The following is a 20,862-nucleotide window of genomic DNA, read 5'->3' on the forward strand; positions in this document are numbered from 1 at the left end:
TGTTGAAGGCACGTGTCAAAAATTCCCAAAGAAATTAGCTACAATGCAGTAGCCTATTGTAAAACGTTGAGTTATTATGAATTTTTTTTTTATTTAAAAAGCCTGGATAAGTGTTTTGGATATAAATGAAGATGTACAGTATCTGGCCTGCAAAGAAACATAAATATATAGGATTGGGTTTCATATTACCTCCCAAGACAACAAAGAACCATAACAATGCAAAACTCTGAAAATTACTAACAAGTTGATAGGAGCGCCAGTGATATTTTTTCAGTGCTTGTGAATGTGAACGCAAACAAGGCTATCAAGCAGGGAATGGGGACTCTACCTCCCAAGAAGGACAATGACTGATAAGCATAGACAGAAAGTGGAGGTTGAACTGAAAGAAGTGGACTCCATTTTTGTAACTCTCCCACTCCAGCTGTCAGCTCGATCGCGATCCCATGGGGGGGTTGCCACGGTGACAGGAGGCCACATGTCTTGAGGGCCTCATTTTGGTCAAAGGACTCCATTGTTCTTGTGCTAAGCTGCCCTCGGTGCGCCTATCTGCCTGGGAGAGAGGGGGCTTTGGTCCCTCACACACACACGGCAAAAAAACACTTGCTCTGAGATTTAAACATTAGCAGTGGAGCAAACACAAACACAGCACTGAGGGGTTGCGCTGCCAATGAAATGGCCTGTGTTTTAATATCATACGCCTGCGGAGGCCTGGCCGTCTTGCTACCGTTCAGAGTGGACCCCCCCCCCCCCACAAAAAAACAAACAAAAAAAACAATAGAACAAGAAGAACACGCGCATACTGGGGAAATTAATCACATTTCAAAACAAATAATTCAAATGACATACCAGGAGATGACTACAAAGTTAATCATCTGCAAAGCAAAAATAAATTAACTGTTTTTCTACAAGACCTCCCCCGGGGGAAGGAGGATAAAAAAGTACCCTTCAATTAGTTACAAGAAATACATGATGTAACTATAGTAACCAAAAGCTGTTGAGGCTACTGAAAAATATAGTACAAATCTACATCATGCCCTATATTTCCTGTCCACTAGATGGCAATGTGGAACTGCAATAACCCTATGGCTCTGAAAACTGAAGTTGTAAAGTGTTTTCTCTAAACATATATCCTGCCGAGAAGCAATTTAACATCCATTCTGTAAACAGTGTTCAGAGAGATTTTGTTTTTATAAAATGATAACCTTGTTTGATGGTCATGGTTCTGAAAGATTTGCTGATCTCCTTCAAATTATTTGCACAAATAATCAACCTGTCAAGGAATGAAACAAATATGCAATTCCCACCATTCAGAAACAAATCCTATTGTATAGCATCTGTTGTGTAAGGAGACTGATTCAGATTAAACAGAAGATTGTTGGTTCTCTTTTAAATGGCTTCTCTTTGATCTGTTACTTGGGTTGAAACCACCCTCACGTGGGCACTGCTTGGAATAAATAAAACACTACTGACTGAAAATACACTTGAAAAAAGGTTTGTACTAGTGACCTGTGCTCATCAATGGACAATGCAAATGTACCAACGTTTCCCAACATCTGAGTTTAATAATACAGTAGACATCATTCATGGGCAGAAGAACAGGACCAGTAACTTAACCTTCAAATTATTACATGACTACCAAGCAGAAACTGGTGAGCCTGGTGACCACATGTATTTTAAGAGATGCTTATGAATCATGACAACAACACTGAAACTCTCAGTGAATCACACAGAAGTGATGTGCTGTATGGATGTGTCTACAAACACAAATTACAACAGTTTCCTGTTTAATGACCGTCATTTGTTTGGATAGTGAGTCATACTAACATGTGGATAATTGCCTCTCGAAAAACTGCTCTCTGTGAAATGATGGTCAATCAGGGCATCATTCAGTGGTTTTAATGGCGAATAAAAGAGGTATATTTACAGGGGTCACACAATGGAAGTCAGAGTGCTTGTTTCGAACCGGGCTCAGATGTTTCGATGTACATAGAATATATTAGATATTAGGAATGCACTGTGATGCTTCCAACAGCTTCAGGGATGGGTTTGCCACAGAGAGCCAGATGAATGATTAGGTTTAAAAAAAAAAATAAAAACAAAAGAAAACAAAAAACATAAAAGATTAGATATAAAACCAACCTCCTCCAAAAACAGATCTAAAAGAAAGTCTTCTCCCACGGTTTGGTAAACTTATAGAGCACAGTATGCCTTCATGGCTCTGCTGGCTCAGGTTCATCCTGGGGTTCGGGCTCTTCCAGAAGGTTTGGGGGCTGGAGGTTGATGCTGAGGCGTGAGCTGTTTCTTCTGCGGCCCGCTCGGCGGGGCGCGGCAATGTCGGGGGAAGTGTGTGCCACCCATGCCAGGCCGGAAAAGGCCCCGGACTCGGACACCTGCTCGCTCCGGTTCCTTAGGCTGCGCCGCACTGAACGCCTGCTCGACGGCACCGGCTTGAGCACGTCCTCAATACTGAACTCTATCTGCTGCCACGGTGCCAGACTAGTCTTGTTGTCTGCATGCGAGTTCACTCTGTGTTCCTGCGCGTCCCTGTCCTCCAGGCCATTTTTGTCTGTACCCTTGGACTCGGACACGCCAGCCTTGCCCGAGTCCTCCAACCCAGACGGAGCTGGGAGTTCAGATTCCTTCTCATCGGTCACCTCTCCGTTCTCCTGTCCAGGGCCCCCCTCCTCCATCACTGCGCTGAGCTGTATCCGAGAGCTCCTCCGTTTGGCTCTGCCTCCAACTGCTCTCTTCCTCTGCTTGCCTGAGGGACCAGCTGGATCCTGGTGCTGCAGAGTGTCCACGTCACTCTCATCTCCCTCCATGGCAGGGCTCTGTCTGCCATCAGCGCTCGTCACGGTCTGATGCTCGGTCTCGCCGCAGGGCTCGTGGGACAGCGCTGCTTCGGCCCCGTGGGTGTCGGCAGTCTCAGTGGAGTGGCGAGGGCTCAGCTGAAGGCCACCACTCTCATGATGGTCACGAGTGGGCTGGCTGGAGAGCGCTGATTCTGCCTCGGGGTGGATCTGGCCTCTGCTCTGCCCAGTTACGTTCTCATGTTCCTCGCCAGCAGGCTGGGCCTCAGTCATGTGGGCAGCAGCATCGCTACGCAAGGAGCCACTTCTTCTGCCCCTGCTGCGTCTGACCGTGGGCTTGGCCGGGGCAGCTTCAGCTTTTGGAGTCTTGGGTTTGGGATTGGCCCTACTAGGGCGGCCCCTGCCTCTGGGTGTGGTGCTGGATGCGGCCTGGGATGGCAGGCTGCTCACCTCTGATCCGTCTGCGGGGATTTCAGGAGGATGGTCCCCTGTGGCCTGCTGGGCCTCGGTGAGGTCACTCATGTCTGAGGGTTCCTCAGTGGGCTGGGGGCAGAAGCGTTGGCGCCACCTGCCGGCAGCAGTGACGACATCACTAACAATTTCACTTTGGGAACTCTGAGTAGGCAGGGACTTGCGAGGAACTCCATTCCCTGTGAAACATGGACATGAGGTTGAATTTCTGCCCTCCCACATTCATACAACAGGTAGAAATTCACCACTCGACACCTGAAGCATCCTTTGTTGATGTGTAATAATCATGGCCAGAAATGCTATTAATGGCTAATAGTAGATTGGTATGTAGTGATATTGTACTCTGTGACCCTGCCTCTGTAACTGGCTGTTATGTTCACTTTGCTGCACATGTGATGAAAGCTTATTTAAAAAACAGCATTGACAATTCTAAACATCATAATACTCAGCCATAACTAGTCTGTTTTCCCACCCTTTCAACAAGGACACATTCAAGAACCTCAGCTTATTTCTGTGCAGATTTTGTATGCAACTCCTCTTCATGACTGTACTGTTTATAAATCGCATTTGGCTATGCTCACACACAATTGTCTAAAATGTTTAACAACTAAATAAATAATACAATATATATATATATATATATATATATATATATATATATATATATATATATATATATATATATATATATATATATATATATTATTTATATATAATACAATAATTGAAATACTGCCCAAGCCAGGCTGGACATGAGAGCGTTCCAGTGCTTCTCTGGAAAGAGCTGGACTAAAGTCATGCTGCAAATATTGTCAAATCTCAGGCACTTTTCCATGGCTATTGTTACAAGCCAGACAATATCAAGCTAGTCAAATGTCAAAACTATTATTGAGATCATGGCTGAGTGATTTCTTGACTCATCCATATATTGTCAGTGAAATCTCCAGATTTATCCTTTAATGATTGTTTTAGCTGCAACATCCTCAACCTCGAAATGTAGGCTTTATGTGGTTCACACATTTTTCCAGGGGATGAATCTTTTATTACAGTTGAGGTATGTCATGCTTTCAGATTATTTCCATGCAAGTGCATCGTCCTTAACCTACATTATTTTCTACTATAAATGGTTTTGCTGTTTAAATTTGTATTGTCAGGTTCATTCATTCATATTTCAGTTTTTCTATCACATTTTGTCAAGCCCCACTGACTATGAAATGTACTATTCAAATATATTTGCTTTTCCTGGCCCAGGGACAAATCAACTGAATGAAATCACTTAAAGAAGAGACACAGCATGGCAGCAGGAGTGAAGGTCTCTTCTTTGAAATCCAAATTCAAGCCATTTGTGCTTGGAAAGTGAATTGCTCCCCATCACAATCAAGGACAAGATGACTGGCATTATACTCGCCACAGCTTCAGCCCTGATCTTTCAGTGAATACAGACAGAAAATACACCAACGTTCGCTTTCTGACTCACTGACATAATGGCATTTCCAGTACCAGGTCCAAAGAGACAGAAGATTATTACCCCCCACCACACACACACCAATCCACCTTGTTGTTATAGCTATGGCTGGTACACACTGTCCTTTCCTTTAGAGGCCCAATCTTAAAGGCAGTCAAGTGTCTTAATTAGGGTGTACTACCTGTGGATGTTCCAGACGGGTTAGCTGGAGTGACGCCACCACTGCTGGAACCCTGGGATTCAAAGACGGGGCTGAGCAGAGGGTTTTTGGAGGCGTATACTCTCCTCCCATACAGAGAGCGGTCCACCTCCTTACTTCCAAAACGCCGCTTTCCTGCAGAGTCCTTGAGAGACCCCCCGCCCCAAAAAAAACATTTGAAACAACCCGAAATACACTTCAGCCGACACAACATTTTTGATGCATTATGTTTGGAAAATAGCCATGGCTCTAATTTAAAATAAAAGCAGGAACACATTTCTGTCAATGTCTGTTTGTTCTGTCAATACACACTTGAGGTAACTTGTTATCCAAGAATAAAATGGAAATGCTGTCCACCAACCTTGTCTCAAGTACTATTTGTCTCACAGGTTTTCTTTCTCCTGTACACATTGTGTTTGTATCTTTCTGTGTTCTGTGTGCTTTGTTATGGGTTAGAGAGACGCATACCTCATAGTGTTCTGTTGAATGCATACTATTTATAGATGATCAATACACCTCCAACCGTTAGTGTAGTATAGTGTAGTAGTTATCTCCTTCCCCTAGTGTGCCTTTATGTAAGCAAGGGTGCGTGAGACTTGTGTGGGTTGAGTAGACCATTTCTTTGTACAGCACACCATTCACTTTGGAGGATCTACAGACCCAACAAAAGTGCAGCTTTCAAAATAGAATTTTACAATATTTCTGTCTCTCTTAGGAACATTACATCACTCTTGCTACAGATTCTTGTATTTTATCTTCTGTTGTGGAGACTGCATATCCACTGCATCACTGTTGTGCCAACTTCACACAGCATGTTCAATTTGGAGTCTTGTGACTGCTTTTAAGCTCTGCGTGGTGCAGTCAGTCATAACAAAACAAAAACAGTGTGTGTGTAAGAAGACTGATCCAACTGGAGCTTCTCTAGGCACCTTCATCTTCCCTGAGGCCGAGAGCGCAGCCGAGCGGCTGGGCCTCCGCCTTCCTAGCTGGGGTTCGCTCTCAGCATCTGCTGCCGCCGGTGGCTGGAAGTGAGAAAACAGGCACTGGTGAGTCTTTAATGTATATAGCAATGCGCATCAAAGCCGGAGCTAAAGTTAAAAATAAACAAATAAATTATATATATAAAAAATAATAATAAATAAAACAGTGGGAGAAGTGTTCATTTGAAGAGTTCACAGCTCTCGAGATGTTACCTTCCTCTTCCTGCCGCGGGGCCTGGCAGGGCTGCTGGAGGTGGCGGGGTCCTGCTGTGGCTCCTCATGCTGGAGAGGAGGTGGTGACGGAGGAGGCGGCTGCTGCTGCTGCTCCTGCTGCTGCTGGGGGGAGGAGACGAGCTTCAGCTCAGCTCCTGCTGGAGAAAAGCACACAGCTCAGATTCAGCCTTTAATCTGACATTCACACAAACCCCTGCCACCACAGCCTGGGGAGCAGGAGGAGGGAACACACACACACTCTGTGGCAGATGATGAGAGAGAATTACAGAAGACTAGAATGAGAGAATGTGGGAAAGAGGGAGCAAGAGAGGGAGGGGGGGGGGGGGGGAAATCACAGAATGGTACCTGTCTGTTTCTCCAAGACAGGTTCCACTTGGTAAGAGGAGCTCATGTTCGGTGTCTGGGAGTCAGCCAACTCATCTAGGGAGGCATCTTTGAAATTATCTGTGGGGTCAGAGAGGTCTTAGGATGGGAGATCAGTGTAGGAGGCAATTATTTCCTCCTCCAAGTAACACAATTTATATTACCTGCACTCTTCACCTCTGGCACAACCTCATCATCTTCCTCAAGAAGAAATCTGGGGATCTGAGATTTTAAAAAAAAAAAGAAGAAATAAAGTTCCTTAGTTTCCTTAGTAAAAAAAAAAATAATAATAAAAAAACAACAAAAAAAAACGAAAAGGTCTCCATTGACAATCTCCCGGGATTACCAATATATCAAATATCAAATAAGGCCGAAGCCACAGAAGTAAATGTTTACTTTGTGTAAATATCGAAGGATCAAATGTCAGAAGACGACAAAACAATGAGCGAGCGCTTTCTGTGAAACCTCTGCTTAACAGAAGTTGTGACGTTTCTCCATGACCACAAGCTTTGCTAAGCACCTAGAGTAATATCCATCTCATCATTCTGCAATGGCAAAGGTGACGGGTTATAGACACACAAATACACAGGGGAAAGTCAATTATTTTTCAATGGCTGCTTAAGGTGCAGACAGAAAACAAAATGTTTGACAGAGACACTTCTGGGTCAACCTTCACACATCCTGATGCTACATGTATAAATCTTTTGAAAAGCAGCAGCCTTTAGTTAAACTGTGCAGTGTTCATTAGTTGGCCTTTTAAAAGGAACAAGGCCTTTTTCTGCTTTTTTCGCGCAGAGATTGTCCGTGCTGTGGCGAGATAGACAAGGTACTCATGTGTGCTTCACCCCAATATAGTCCCAAGTCAATATCCGCCTAGGACATGGCCTCGTCTTAATCTGTAATGCCATTTGTCCTCCTCGTTGTGAATACACAGGCCAGATGAAGTAATCAGGGATTTTTCTTTTTTTGGCTCACTTTTACCAGAGACTTTCTAATGAGGAGACACAGCACTCAAAAAATACTCCATATAAATGCATGGGGCTAGTTTGTCACGCCAATATGGCCGTTGTCTACACATATCCCACCCCTTCCTCGGCAAAACGTCGACATGTGAATACATTGAGCCAATCATATGGTGTGTTGTGAAGACATCGTGCCAATCATGTGTTGTGATCTCGCCGCTGGAGCAAGATTGGTGTCGTGAAGCCTTGCGCACGCGCAGTTCGACCCAAAGACTGTGCCTGATGAGTGCCCATAAAACGTTGGTATATGGCCGCCGAGTGGGGAGACTTGCCTAAAATGACTTTGCTTTTACTCACAACATGCTTTCCAGTTACGAAAGATTCCATTCACTATACTAAACTAAGCTAACAGGGGCGCTGCCGGACTGAATGTATGCTCGGAGACAAACATGCTTTTGCCCACTTATCTAACTCTAGGGGAGACAGTGAATAAGCCAATTTCATAAGCTGCTCATATTCCTTTTAGTACTGATCGAGCACCATCTCTCTCCCCATTTTAATTTATTTGAACGCATAACACTGCAATTTATTTCTGCACGCTTTTGTTCAAGGAGGAAAAATATAGCACAATTTAAGCATCCATTAGTTAATTAATTGAGAGTGCAAATCCACTGTTCTGTAAAGCAGGCAGAGAGAGATTTATACTATATAGATTTTATTGGATTATTATATAACTATTCTTATCCTAATTGCTGTGACTGAACACTTACTTCAAATATTGATTATCAGCCCAAGGCTTGACAGTGGGAGTATTTCTCTGACATTTACTGAGAGCGCATATCAGTAGACTCAAACTGCAGCAACAGTGCATGCACACAATTTAAGGACAGTATTTTCTAGGCTATAAAGAAGTTAGATTTGAAATGATGATGATGTGAAATGATGATGGTGTGTTTTGTTTTTAATTTGACTAATTATACATACATAACTTGCTCACATATCTTTGAAGACTACAAGGGCATCAGTCATTGATGTGTGTGTGTGGGGGGGGGGATTGCCCATGGGGACCCGTGTATCAAATAAAGGTACAAAATCCCAAAAATAATAATAATAATAATAATAATAATAATAATAATAGTAGTAGTAATTACCTGTTGCTCTGTATCTTGGAGCATGAGTTCACTGCTCACAGCTGCTTCCAGGGCTTTGGTATGGCTGAGGGTGGGTGAGCCATCGGTGGCCTCTGGACGGCAGAGCTCGGGCTGTTGAAGTGCGGTTTCATCTCTCTGCGGAGTCTTTAGCACAGAGCACAGCTTTGCCCCCGCGGAGGCTGGCTGACGGAATGGGGTGCTCCCCTTATGTAGCGGGGTGCTGGGAGGGAGAGTCTTGTCAAAGAATTCTGGGGAGAGTGGCGCACCGAAACGCACCCGCTTCTGTTCCGACTGACACACCTTCTTCCCTGAGGCAGATGTGGAGGCGGCGTGGCTGGGCCTCTTCCTCTCCGACGGGGGCTCACTCTCAACAGTTGCTGCTGCTGCTTCTGCGGAGGGTTGCTGGAACATAGAGGCAGGCACTCATGTCAACACCTTCAGTGCATGGGGAGGCTTCATCAAAGCCTGCGCTTATGCACAGAGAGATAGAAGCGTCCATTTGAAGAGCCACAACTCTTGAGATGTTACCTTCCTCTTCCTGCCGCGGGTCCTGGCAGGGCTGCTCGAGGTGGCGGGGTCCTGCTGCTGCTGGGGGGAGGAGACGAGCTTCAGCTCAGCTCCTGCTGGAGAAAAGCACACAGCTCAGATTCAGCCTTTAATCTGACATCCACACAAACCCCTGCCACCACAGCTCAGATTCAGCCATTAACTACTGAGTGAGCAAAGGTCTCTTACCCACCCAGGACAAAATAAATCCATTCCCATTCTGAAACATCTACCCTTTGCATTCATGTTTAGGGATGGGGTGTCCCCAAACTGATCTTTTTGGGATAAAAAGGTAGGCCGAAGTGTTCTACACTTTGAACCTTTAAAGAAAGTTTTTTCAGGTAGGGTTCTTGGGACACATGGAACATTGCTACCGGTGGCTCAAAAGAAGCCCATAAATGTTACTATATCTTCGCAATAAACATGAAAATTTAAAATAATTGAAATACCTTATCTCAATGTAAATGAAATTAGATTGTTATAGCATACATTTAAGAAAAATGTTACAGTGTCAATCACGTGATTTGTGTAAAGTTGACAGTAAAGTTATTTCCAAGTCCTGTGTGAAGTTTCAGCACTTCCCTACTCATCTGATACAAGTACAGGGTAGAAATCTTTATGTGCAGGAATCAGGACAACACTGTCAGCACATCTTAGTTTAATGTAGATGGAATGGAATATGAAATTGGATTGTTAGTGGAGTTATCCACGGGGACATGGAGTTATTTCCCATGTGTGCAACTTGAAAAATAATAATAATCCAGCAGCAGACTTTTTGCACATCTCATATCACTGCAGACCTCGGTAGATATGTCTAAGGGCAAGACTACACTCAGGGTCCCCACTCTTTTCTAGACATCATTGTCACAAGACATTTTTGGAGATGACCTTGCAGATATGACAGACAGGGGCTGCACCCTACACTAATATGTTGTTCTCTGTGGCATGTCTCTGACAGCCCCATGGCAAGCCATCCTTCTTCTTACACAATATGTAGTGAAGGGAGAGAGCCCCCCCCCCGACCTCAACCCCAGGTCTCCGAAGTAATAAAGCCGCAGCCAAAAAGCTCTGCTGGGTGACTGCTGTCTCCACTACATCAATATCTTTCTCATCACTGCCGAGTAGCTCGTTCTCACTTCTCCGGCGGCAGAGCTAACACCGTCCCTTTTTCTCTCAGAGGAAGATGCAGGCATCTTTAAGGATGAAAACAGCGCCTATGAGCTGATATAGTGAACAGTAACACAAAATACAGCTTATAGTTTCAATTACTGTATTAGCTGAACCGTATTCATTCAACGCCATGTTTCATAGATAATTTGCAGACTGGTAAACATCTAGAATATCTGATACGGCCACATAAGCTGTTATGTTTTCCAAACTACACGTGCTACCATGTGACATGACTTGGTTATAAGTGGGAGTGGGTTATAAGCGCTGTAACATAACCAAATACAACCTATTCTTGTATAGGGAAATGGAAGACTGATGAAACAATTCTCTAAGACAACACCTGGACCATTTCCCAGGACATTTAACAATTTCTCTCATTTTCCATCTGTTTTCCATGAATCGAAATGTGGTCCACTTTTACCAAAGTTTACCAGGATGGGTGGGAATTCTGTACATTGATACTTTTCTTGGCCCATTTCATTGGGTAAAATTAATAAAAAAAACAAAAAAACAATTGTCAACTGATGCCCTATAACCCACACTAGAGAGGGATAGAGAGATATATTGTAAAAGCACCAATTTCCGCCCCTTTTGTTCAAAATTTGGAAACAAAGATGTTCAAGATGTTTGAATACTTCAAAATAATATTTGATTGATGAATCGCACATTTTTCAGTAGCCATAAGTGTGTACATTTGAACAAAATCTGACTTGGTTCTTAACAGGAGCTTTCACTGCCTAAAATATCCAATTTTGCTTAGAGTTGGGTGCGGGGCTGGTGGGTGCCCCATTTCCGCCCACTCACTCGGCACATCAACGTTAGAGCGACAATTCTCGTCACGAAATCAAAATTCCACTGGAGCAGTGTTTCTCAACCTCTTTATCAATCCTTTACATGAATGAAAAATCTCAAGGCACCCCAAACTTATTATCATTAGAATACACACACTGTCTCTGAAGACCAACAAATGCATAACGCATGTACAGTAGCATACTACAACTCACGCACACACACGCACGCGCACACGCACGCGCACACGCACACACACACACACACACACACACACACGCGACTTACTCAGTGAGAGACTTGGGCCTGGGACAATGCACACAACCACTCTATTCTCACAGGAATGGATGACTGACACACACATAGCTCCTGGTCCACAGCTCTCATATATAGAGTACTAGTAGTGTAGTAGGCTGCTACAACATGGTCAGGCCAGTCATTACTTTTATAATCGCGGGGCAACGTAACGATGGATTCTGAAGCCCTGTTTCTTTTCTTCCATGCCGTTGTGCACCGAGGGAGGGGTGCGCTTTTCTCCCTCGAGATACTTTCTTCTCCGATAATAAACATGTACTCATAACGAAAGGCAATTGAAAATTGAAATGAGTAAAGAGTAGATTACTTGCGCAAAAATGTACTTGAGTGAAAGTAAAAGTACAGTTTTGAAAAAGGAATATGGAAAGTTGCCGTTCCTCGATACTACCCACCCCTGGAAGATGAATCGTGAGGTAATTATCATATTGTCGTTTCTTAGTCTTGCTAGGTCTCTACCTACTTCACTGAATGACCGCAAGATGAAGAGGATGATGTGGGCGTAATGTATCACACTCTGGAGCTTTTCTTTTCAAAAACCTGTCCAGGTTGCTGGCTAATTAACCGTGACACAACGCTATGACAACTAATCCGCTATCAAGCACTGTAAATTCTGTAGATACAGGATACGTTCCAAACCATGATTGCAGCTTCGGTGTTCTGAACTATTTTCTCTGATGTGGCCTCCATTTACTTAACTGCGTGACAAAGCTAGAAGAAAGATTCCAAAATTATGCATTATTTTATTTCAGGTTCATTTTATTAGCCTAGTGTCAGTCACGTTTCTGCGGCACCCATGAGGACTGGACTTCCTCTGTCAGAGGCCTCAAGTAAGTGTTGGCAACAATATCTCAAGCAGCATCACACTGAGCACGGGGGCCCCCCAAGGCTGCGTGCTCAGTCCGCTGCTCTTCACCCTGCTGACGCATGACTGCACAGCAACCTACAGCAACAACCAGATAGTGAAATTTGCTGACGACACAACTCTGGTGGGTCTCATCACCAAGGGCGACGAGACTCAATACAGGTTGGAGGTCGACCTTCTGACCACGTGGTGCAGGGACAACAACCTCCTGCTGAACGTCAGCAAGACCAAGGAGATTGTTGAGAGTGAGCAGCACCAAATTCCTGGGGGTGCACATCAGTGAAGACCTCTCCTGGACCACCAACACTGCATCACTGGCGAAGAAAGCTCAGCGCCACCTGTACTTCCTGCGGAAACTCAGGCGAGCAAGTGTTCCACCAGCCATCATGACCACATTCTACCGAGGCACCATTGAGAGCATCCTCTCCAGCTGTATCGCTGTGTGGGGCGGAAGCTGCACTGAATAGAAGCCTGCGCTCCCGCACCACCAGACTCACCAACAGCTTCATACACCAGGCTGTTAGGATGCTGAACTCTCTCCCCCCTTCACCCTCAGCTACATAACATCCTGGACTTTGGACCCACAATGGCTGCCTTGCACTACTCCACTTGTACACTTTGCAACTTGTTGTACAGAACTACCTCAGCCATTTATTGGCCTGACTTTTGCACTATTATATTGACTGTCTACTGTATGCACAATTTCAACCCAAATTTTGCTGCTTTTATTTCTTCATTGTATGTGCCTTCTTATTTTTACTTTTTATATTGTTTACTTGAATGTTATGTTTGTCTGTGGACCTAATTGGTAAAATATGTCGTCTCCACCGTGGGATAGTGGGAAACGTAATTTCGATCTCTTTGTATGTCTTGACATGTGAAGAAATTGACAATAAAGCAGACTTTGACTTTGTACAATGTCATTTTTAGTACAGAGATAATTTAGATACCCTTATGGGGTGGGTGCTTGCGCTTCTTTAGGAACCCGCCGTTTTGGTTTAGTATAGAAATTAATATCAAATGACACCTACACATAAAGGCCGAATATAGGGCACGGGCGGAAAATGGTAGCTTTTTGATACGGCATACTGAAAATGCAGTAGGGAGATGTCCAGCAAAAACTCATCATATCAGTTTATGTTGCGATACCCTAAAGGGTTCTTAAAGGTTTGCCCCATTTCATAAGGGATGATTTCAACCTCAGCATTTGCACTTGTGGGGCCTTCAACAGCCACCTTCACACAACCATTTGGTTACATCATGCATTACATTGCTGCTTAACGCGAGACACTACAGGTGAATAGGGTAACATTTTTAACAAGCAGATATCACTATGAAACTTCCCCAGTTGATTACTTACATTAATATGAGAAAAAAATGTATTACAAGTTTTCTGTAATTTAATGTTTACATAGGCAAATTAGGCATTATCTAATTAAATATGCGCTAATTTGCATACATTTTAAGGCACGAAACCTGAGCATTGGATACAACCAGGTTCAAAATTATGTTTTCATTGTGTTCAGATATTAGATGGGGAAAAATTTACAGAGGGATTTATGAATATCTACTTTTGTTGTCCTGTCAATCAGAATATGCTGTTAGCCCTAAAAAAATCGATTTTTGCCATGTTTTTAGGCATAAAATGGCATGTAAGTCAGGCTAGGAATATATATCAACAAACCCCTCTGTAAAAATCTTCTACATATAGTTAGGCATAAGGAAACTCATTTTGAGAAAACAGCCTTGAAAGACAATCAAGCCAATGAGATTCCGTTCTCAGCCTAGACTCGCCTTTGAACTTTCGCGATCGGTTGCTGATACAAAGGAAGTGTCCATATATGGATACGGTCGCGGGAGTGCATGCAAGGTTAGAATGCTAACTTTTGCTGAATTTAGGAGAAATATACAGGCGCGAGTAGACACAATATAATGAAATAAACACCTAAATGTGTAAATCGGACTTTTTTGTTGTAGTAGTGTGATAGAACACATGCTAAGGTAACATATTAGCTCAAAATCTCGAAATTGACCAGTGCATGAAAAAACTATGTTTTCACCTGCCGTGTCTCGCCTTAATGCGCACAGGCAAATAACTTTTAGCTAACCAAAGCCGTATATAGTAAATTTTAGTTTATATGTGTCTGCATAACAGTAGGAGCAGAAACAGAAATACAGGATGCAATAGAGGTGTACAATATGGAAAAGTGTGTGTGTGTGTGTGAGTGAGAGAGAGAGAGCAAGAGATTATGCGTGTGTGTGTGTGTGTGTGTGTGTGTATTTGTGTGTGAGCAAGAGAGTATGTGTGTGTGTTAGAGAGAACAAGAGAGTATGTGTGTGTGTGTGTGTGTGTGTGAACAAGAGAGTATGTGTGTGTGTGTGCGTGTGAGAGAGAGTATGTGTGTGTGTGTGTGTGTGTGTGAACAAGAGAGTATGTGTGTGTGTGTGCGTGTGTGTGTGTGTGAGAGAGAGAGTATGAGTGAGTGAGTGAGTGAGTGAGTGAGTGAGAGCAAGAGAGTGTGTGTGGGTGATGGTGGTGCTGGAGATGAGGAATTAGAGAATGGTACCTGTCTGTTCCTCAAGGAAGGGCTCTGTCTGGAAAAGAGAGGTCACGACATGGGCCTGGGAGCCTCTCAGCTCGTTTGAGGAGGCATCTTCAGAAATACCTGAGGTCAGATGGGCCTTAGGATGGGAGTTCTTTGCAGAAACCAATTATTTCTTCTTTGAAATGAAAAATATGCATTACCTGCACTGTTCAACTCTGTCACAAGGTCAACCTCAGCATTCTCCTCCAGTACAAGTCGAGGAACCTGGGTGGAAAAAAAACCAAGCACTTCACTTAAACCATTATTTCTGTGGTAGCAAGTGGCCTTTTAAACAATGAAGACAAATATCGGGGGTATTATAAATCAGCTGGTGCTGGCCATTCCATGTCAAATGGATGACTCTGAGCAGACAAAGCAATATCATAAAGTACCAATGTTGCCTTCAGGTGCTTAGTGTAAGTCTTAAAGGATAAAAGAACATGAGGAAATAACACAAACAAACACCAGCAGTGACCAAGGCAAAAGCTGAGAGGTCTCCAAGTTGCACAAAGTGCTGTAAAGCAGAATCCATTCAAATATGTTTGTCCTATAGGTAAAAGTAAACTGACTTAGATGCCCTTTGCGCAAGATTTTCTATTCTCTCCCCTAGACCAGCATAATTACTGTTTAAAGATGCAAATTGCCACAGTTTATGCCACTTTTAAACCACCTCCACCTTTAATATCAGAAGAGCTGGAACAGCATAGGGGGAGCGTAATTGTGTGCCTTTCCAGGCACAGCAAACAACTCAAAGTCTGCACAGAATAATCCTTGCAACAATGAGTTTATGTTTTTTCTTACACTATGCAATGTGGCCTTGACTTCCTTGGTTGAATTGTCAAAGGCAACTTGTGTATTCTGTGAAGACAGTCCTGGCCCTGTACCAGAGTCTGTTCACATGAAGCCTTTAGTGATATTTCCCAATCACAGATGTGGTTTCTATGCTGTGATTACAGCTGGCATACCTTTTGTGGCATATTTTCATGGAAGAAAGAAGAGATCTAAGGCCCGGACTACACCATGTCTGCAAGTGAAGCACTCTGTTCGCTGAGGGTAAAAATAGTTTTAGAAGACTGGTCTAATCCATTCCATTAATTACAGTGGAAGTTAATTGTTGCAGCAGACACAACATGAACAGAACGCTTCAGTTACGTGCTTGGTGTAGAGTCCCTATTAGGTGTGAATGAGCACAAGGAAGAAGAAGTCATTAGTGATGGTACCTCATCCTCTGTATCTCGGAACACAATGTCACTGCTCACTGTTCCTTGGAGGACTTTGGTCTGGCTGAGTGTCGGTGAGCCATCAGCAGCACCTGGACTGTTGAAGTCAGGCTGTTGAATGGAAGCTTCATTTCTCTGGGGGGTCTTGAGTAACGGCCGCAAGTTTGAGCCTGCTGATACAGGCTGCCGGAATGGGGTGCCACCCTTCTGTAGTGGGGTGCTCGGAGGGAGAGTCTTGTCAAAGAACTCGGGAGAGAGCGGCGCCCCAAAATGTACCCGCTTCTTCTTGGTAACAGATGAGACCCCAGGCTCATCTACAGTTGGGGAAAAAAACAGAATAGCCCTGACTTCAAATTAATGAGCTGAAAACATGACACCATACTGAAGAAATGATCATGGTTCACAAAGCCGCAAATGTATTTATTTACTAACTTAACAATTCTATGCTCCTCTAGTTAAAAATAAGAGCATTCTACATTTATTAGGGCTTGACAAAATAATTAACTCTATGCACACAGGAGTTTACCTCACTGGGTCACACATAGCATTCTTACCTCTACGGTTTAAGCTTGCTTTAGTTTGTTGAGACAGAACAGGGAATGGCATATGCTGAACCTGTCGATGAAACGTAGTGTCCTGATGTGCAATGCTCTGAAAGTCAAAAACTCGAACCTGTGGGAGAGGAAATTTGATGTTGATATCTTTGTGCATAGTCCCTACTGGACTTAGAGATGAGGCTACTGTACCTTCTCCTGAGGGGCAGAGAATGTGGCCCCTCTAATCTTCCCCTCACATTCCTGTAGTGGACCTCTGTGCACTCGCTTTGAGGGTGGTGGTGTTGCGGGGCTAAGATAGCCTGGTGTGACCCTGTTCTCCTTACCCAGGAGTGAGTCCAGTTTATCTGTAAGAGTTGGGGCTCTCATTAGTTGAGCTGTTAAAAACTACCACTAAGAATATCCACCCATGCAGACATCCTGTCATTGGTGTCTTCTCCCCAAAGAAAATAGGTTTAACCTAAGCGCTAAGAACAACAGTCGTGGGTTCCATATCCAAGAAACACACATACTGATGAGAATGTGCATCATTCAGCTCTGTACAATAAATCATTGCAGACATACAGAGCATGCTAAAGGAAAATGTGCACATTACATAGTAACTACAGCAATCTACCATCTGTATAGTCTTTCTTTAATAAAAATTCCAGTTTACTGAAGCTGAACCCTTAATGGGTGCAAACTTAAGTGTTGAAACTAATTGAATTGATAATGATACTCAATAGAGACCAATTAAGTATTCTTGTGTACATTCCCCAGTAACTGACCAGAATGGGTATTGCCTGCACCGATACACTCCAGCTTCTGATCGCTCTTTCCTGGAGTAATCATCAATTCTAATTTCCCCTCCTCATCAACCTCCTCCATCACAATCTGGAAGGCAGCCATTTTCTGCTTCAGCGTTTGGGTTCTTGGCAGTGACGATTGCAATCGCAGATGCTGTGTAAAGACAAATTACAGAGCTCTGAACAACCATTAACAAAATAAAGCCCAAATTAATGATACTGAAAGCCTCATTCTACCTTCAATACCACAAAGCAAATTCAGCCTTAAGATGTCTAACACACTTAACAAAATATCAAAAACTGTGTACATGGACTAGGCTACATTGTACAAGGACTACACTGCACAAGGTCCTAGGTACAATGCCAAGGCAGCTCATACCTCTGTTGTAGGTGAAGAAGCCTGCATTCTCTGCTTTGCAATGTAGCGGATGAGAGCATTTGTTTCTGGGGACCCCCTGACTCCAATTGTCGACCTCCGCCTGGCCTTCAGCTGTGACACTCTGGATTTGTCTGAGATAAGATTAGTGGAAAGATTATCCCTTAGTTTTTCCACCCAACATATGAAGGCAACAGAAAACTATACCCTTGTTGCTTTGCAGAACAGCAGCAAAAGACAAGACATATGTTTGGGGGCACAGATGTTTACTGAGGAGCATATGACGAGGTACACTGAACAGGGGGGGATCAATAATTTCTTCAGCAACAGCTGTTCACCTTGGAGTTTTGAGGGCACAGAGAAGCTGTTAGTTGTTATTCCAAATTGCAAAGGTGTGGCGTGGGGGAAATCCAGAGGTGCTGTTCTCCCGCCTTGTTCTGGTGAGGTTGGAGATGTTGGGGTGTCCAACAGGGCCATGTTTAGGCAATCCATGTCTGATGTCGAACCAAGACTGGCCATTTAGTTCCTGCCACAGTAGAGCAAGGTTAAGTCAAAACTGTTTCACAATCGAACTGGCGAATAACTAAAGACAGTTTTCAATACAAATATAGAACATTTCAGTTTGAAGGCATCCACAAAGTAACAAACTTCACGACGTTAACGTTACACAGTAACGTATTCAGCTGCAAGCTGGCTAATGTCAGCTAAAGTTAACACCTAGCCTAGGCAAACATGGGCCACAGCAACCTAAGCTACCTAAGCCAAGTCAGCTGTGGCACACATTCATATAACAACCGTACAACCAAGCCTTTCGAGATCTATTTAATACATTGTAGTTATAATGATATCATAGCTATCATGCTATAAAGCTATAATGATATCATAGCTTCTAGGTGACACTGTAAGCTAACACAACAGTAACTTAGCTGCTAACATGACCTGTCGTGAAAGAAACGTTACCTCAACACAACTAATTTAACATACAGCAAGCAAGGGATACGAACATATTACGTTACCTCTATAGTTAATCGTCCCAACCCCCGACTAAAGTATGTTGTTTACCAACAAAGCCAGAACATTGCAATGCATTGAAGGAAGGCACACACCACTACCAAAACGTTACAGGTCTTTGACGAATTCAAATTTCGCTCCTTACTGCAGTCAAGTATTCTTCCGCCCCTAACGAGACGCACCTCATTTGCTGTGTGCTTTTTAGGCGAAATAACCATTATATTTGCAATGTCATAAAACAGATTACATAAGTATCATTATGTCCATTATTCACCTGTTACCGGGGCCTTGAAACATTTATATATTAAAATGATATGCGCCGAGGACTATTTTTTGAACTACTGTACCAAAAACGTTCGCAGCGCCCCTTTGTGGAGCTCATTTGGTATGAATTGACCAATCGAAATCCATAGTAGACGTCACGTGTTAAAACCATTTCCACCTTATTTCCTAGGACTGTAGATGTAAACAAAGGTCATTATTTTGTCCTACATAGATATGAATATAATATAGAAAACTGTCTCGGTTTTATGTGGTTTGTTTTGTTTTAACAATTCTATGCAACGTTTCTTTGCTATATCAGATGCGAAAATAGTCCATGATCCTTTACATCCACTACATCACACTTTTGAAAGACTCCCTTCAGGAAGAATATATAGAGTACCTACATCAAGCAGAAACATTTTTAAGAAATCTTTTATACCATCATCTATTAATTTGTATAATCAATATAATTTATGAGTTTTATGATTAACTGATTAACTTATATTATTTACTGCATTTTATTGACAACTTCTTTTGCACATTTCCATGTTTCTATATGTTGTGTGTGTTTGCATTATGTTGTTATTGTTGTATCTTTGTAGTAGTTTGTATGTAGTCTTTGTTTGTGTCTGCTTTATGTTGTACCTGTTGTGTAGTCTTGCTTGTGTGTGTTACATGTTTGGTGGGGCCAAAGACGAATTTCCACAGTAGTGGACAATAAAGACCTCTAATCTAAATATATTTGCGTCATTGGGTCTTACATTGTCTCACTCCTATCTTGTCTCCTTGATTAACAGATAATATACGATTGGTCTGTGATGCATATTTTATTAAAAGTCTGAATCAGTTCCACAATTTTAAAACACTACAAACAGGTGGTGTATGTAGCCTACATGTTTTCCATTCAAAATAATGAATCATGCATTTTGTGTGCATTTGCAGTTTCCCCCCGTTCATTAACTTTGATTGTAGAATAGCTAATTGCCTTGCAGCTGCATGCGAGAGAGAGAGAGAGAGAGAGAGAGAGAGAGAACGAAGAGACAGCTTTCTCAACATCTTGGTGAGTATGATTGCAGGAAGGTATACAAACAGCGCTATGCTATTCTCTACAGCTGTTTTCAGTATACAGATAGCTCTAGGAGTAGACCAACAGATGGAGAAAAGATAAATGCAAAAGGGCTGTTGTGGGAATGAGGGCTCATTTTAATTCTGGCTGATTGGCAATTTTGCGTTTGTCTACAGCAAAATCAGTCAAAGTGTCCTGTGTGTCTCATCCATATTCATGGACATACAGCCATCCATTTACTTGGTATTTATCCAGCTCTTTCTCTCCCTCTGTCGTGCCAGATGAAGGCGTGGTGGTGATTGGTGACCTATAAAGAGATGATTAGTGTGAATACTGTGGCCCATATGGGTGATGACGGCACACAGTACGTATAGGGACTCAAACACTGCAACACAGGTAGGGGCACATGACAACTTGAAGCATGAAAGCTTGGAAAACGATGAGAGAAAAGAGCTGATGTAAAGTGGCAAAGAGTTGACACACTTGTTTGCGTTGTATTGTGTTTTGTTTTTTTGGAATGTCTGTCACTGTCTGATGCACAGTATTGGGAAGAAACAGAATACATGTAACGGGACAATAACAATGTATTTAATGTGCTAAATATGAGTGACTATTAAATACATCTACAATTTAAATGGGTGGTATTCAGAATACATCCACACTGATCAATTTAAGGGATTACTT

At 42.9% G+C, this 20,862-nt stretch overlaps 1 protein-coding gene across 7 annotated transcripts; it reads right to left on the reverse strand.

Annotated features, from left to right (window-relative positions):
• Positions 1 to 1,537: 1,537 nt before the first annotated feature.
• On the reverse strand, positions 1,538 to 19,173 carry cdca2 (cell division cycle associated 2). Of its 7 annotated transcripts, none has more exons than XM_042101939.1 (18): positions 18,854 to 19,000; positions 18,176 to 18,363; positions 17,841 to 17,971; positions 17,444 to 17,615; positions 16,869 to 17,023; positions 16,677 to 16,794; positions 16,123 to 16,436; positions 15,064 to 15,127; positions 14,885 to 14,983; positions 9,164 to 9,258; positions 8,636 to 9,037; positions 6,687 to 6,744; positions 6,505 to 6,603; positions 6,253 to 6,293; positions 6,139 to 6,189; positions 5,875 to 5,967; positions 4,928 to 5,090; positions 1,538 to 3,460 (listed from the first exon to the last, which is right to left on the reverse strand). In XM_042101939.1, exons 2-18 carry the CDS (start codon positions 18,354 to 18,356, stop codon positions 2,211 to 2,213), a joined length of 3,486 nt encoding a protein of 1,161 aa, XP_041957873.1. In that variant the 5' UTR covers positions 18,357 to 18,363; positions 18,854 to 19,000; the 3' UTR covers positions 1,538 to 2,210. The 7 variants fall into 7 exon arrangements, with proteins under 7 accessions (XP_041957873.1, XP_041957871.1, XP_041957867.1 ...); XM_042101937.1 differs by having other exon boundaries at positions 6,253 to 6,296; XM_042101933.1 differs by lacking the exon at positions 18,854 to 19,000 and adding an exon at positions 19,123 to 19,173 and having other exon boundaries at positions 6,139 to 6,296.
• Positions 19,174 to 20,862: the final 1,689 nt, after the last annotated feature.

Source organism: Alosa sapidissima, chromosome 8 (genome assembly GCF_018492685.1).
Source record: "Alosa sapidissima isolate fAloSap1 chromosome 8, fAloSap1.pri, whole genome shotgun sequence".
Taxonomy (NCBI): domain Eukaryota; kingdom Metazoa; phylum Chordata; class Actinopteri; order Clupeiformes; family Clupeidae; genus Alosa; species Alosa sapidissima.

Excerpts from the sequence above, each read along its gene's own strand:
- cdca2 (XM_042101933.1), bottom strand. The coding sequence starts at position 18,356 with ATGGCCAGTCTTGGTTCGACATCAGACATGGATTGCCTAAACATGGCC. Across the intron at positions 6,604-6,686 it reads GCCAGAGGTGAAGAGTGCAG|ATAATTTCAAAGATGCCTCC; the intron begins GTAATATAAATT and ends CTGACCCCACAG. Across the intron at positions 3,461-4,927 it reads CCCGTCTGGAACATCCACAG|GGAATGGAGTTCCTCGCAAG; the intron begins GTAGTACACCCT and ends CATGTTTCACAG.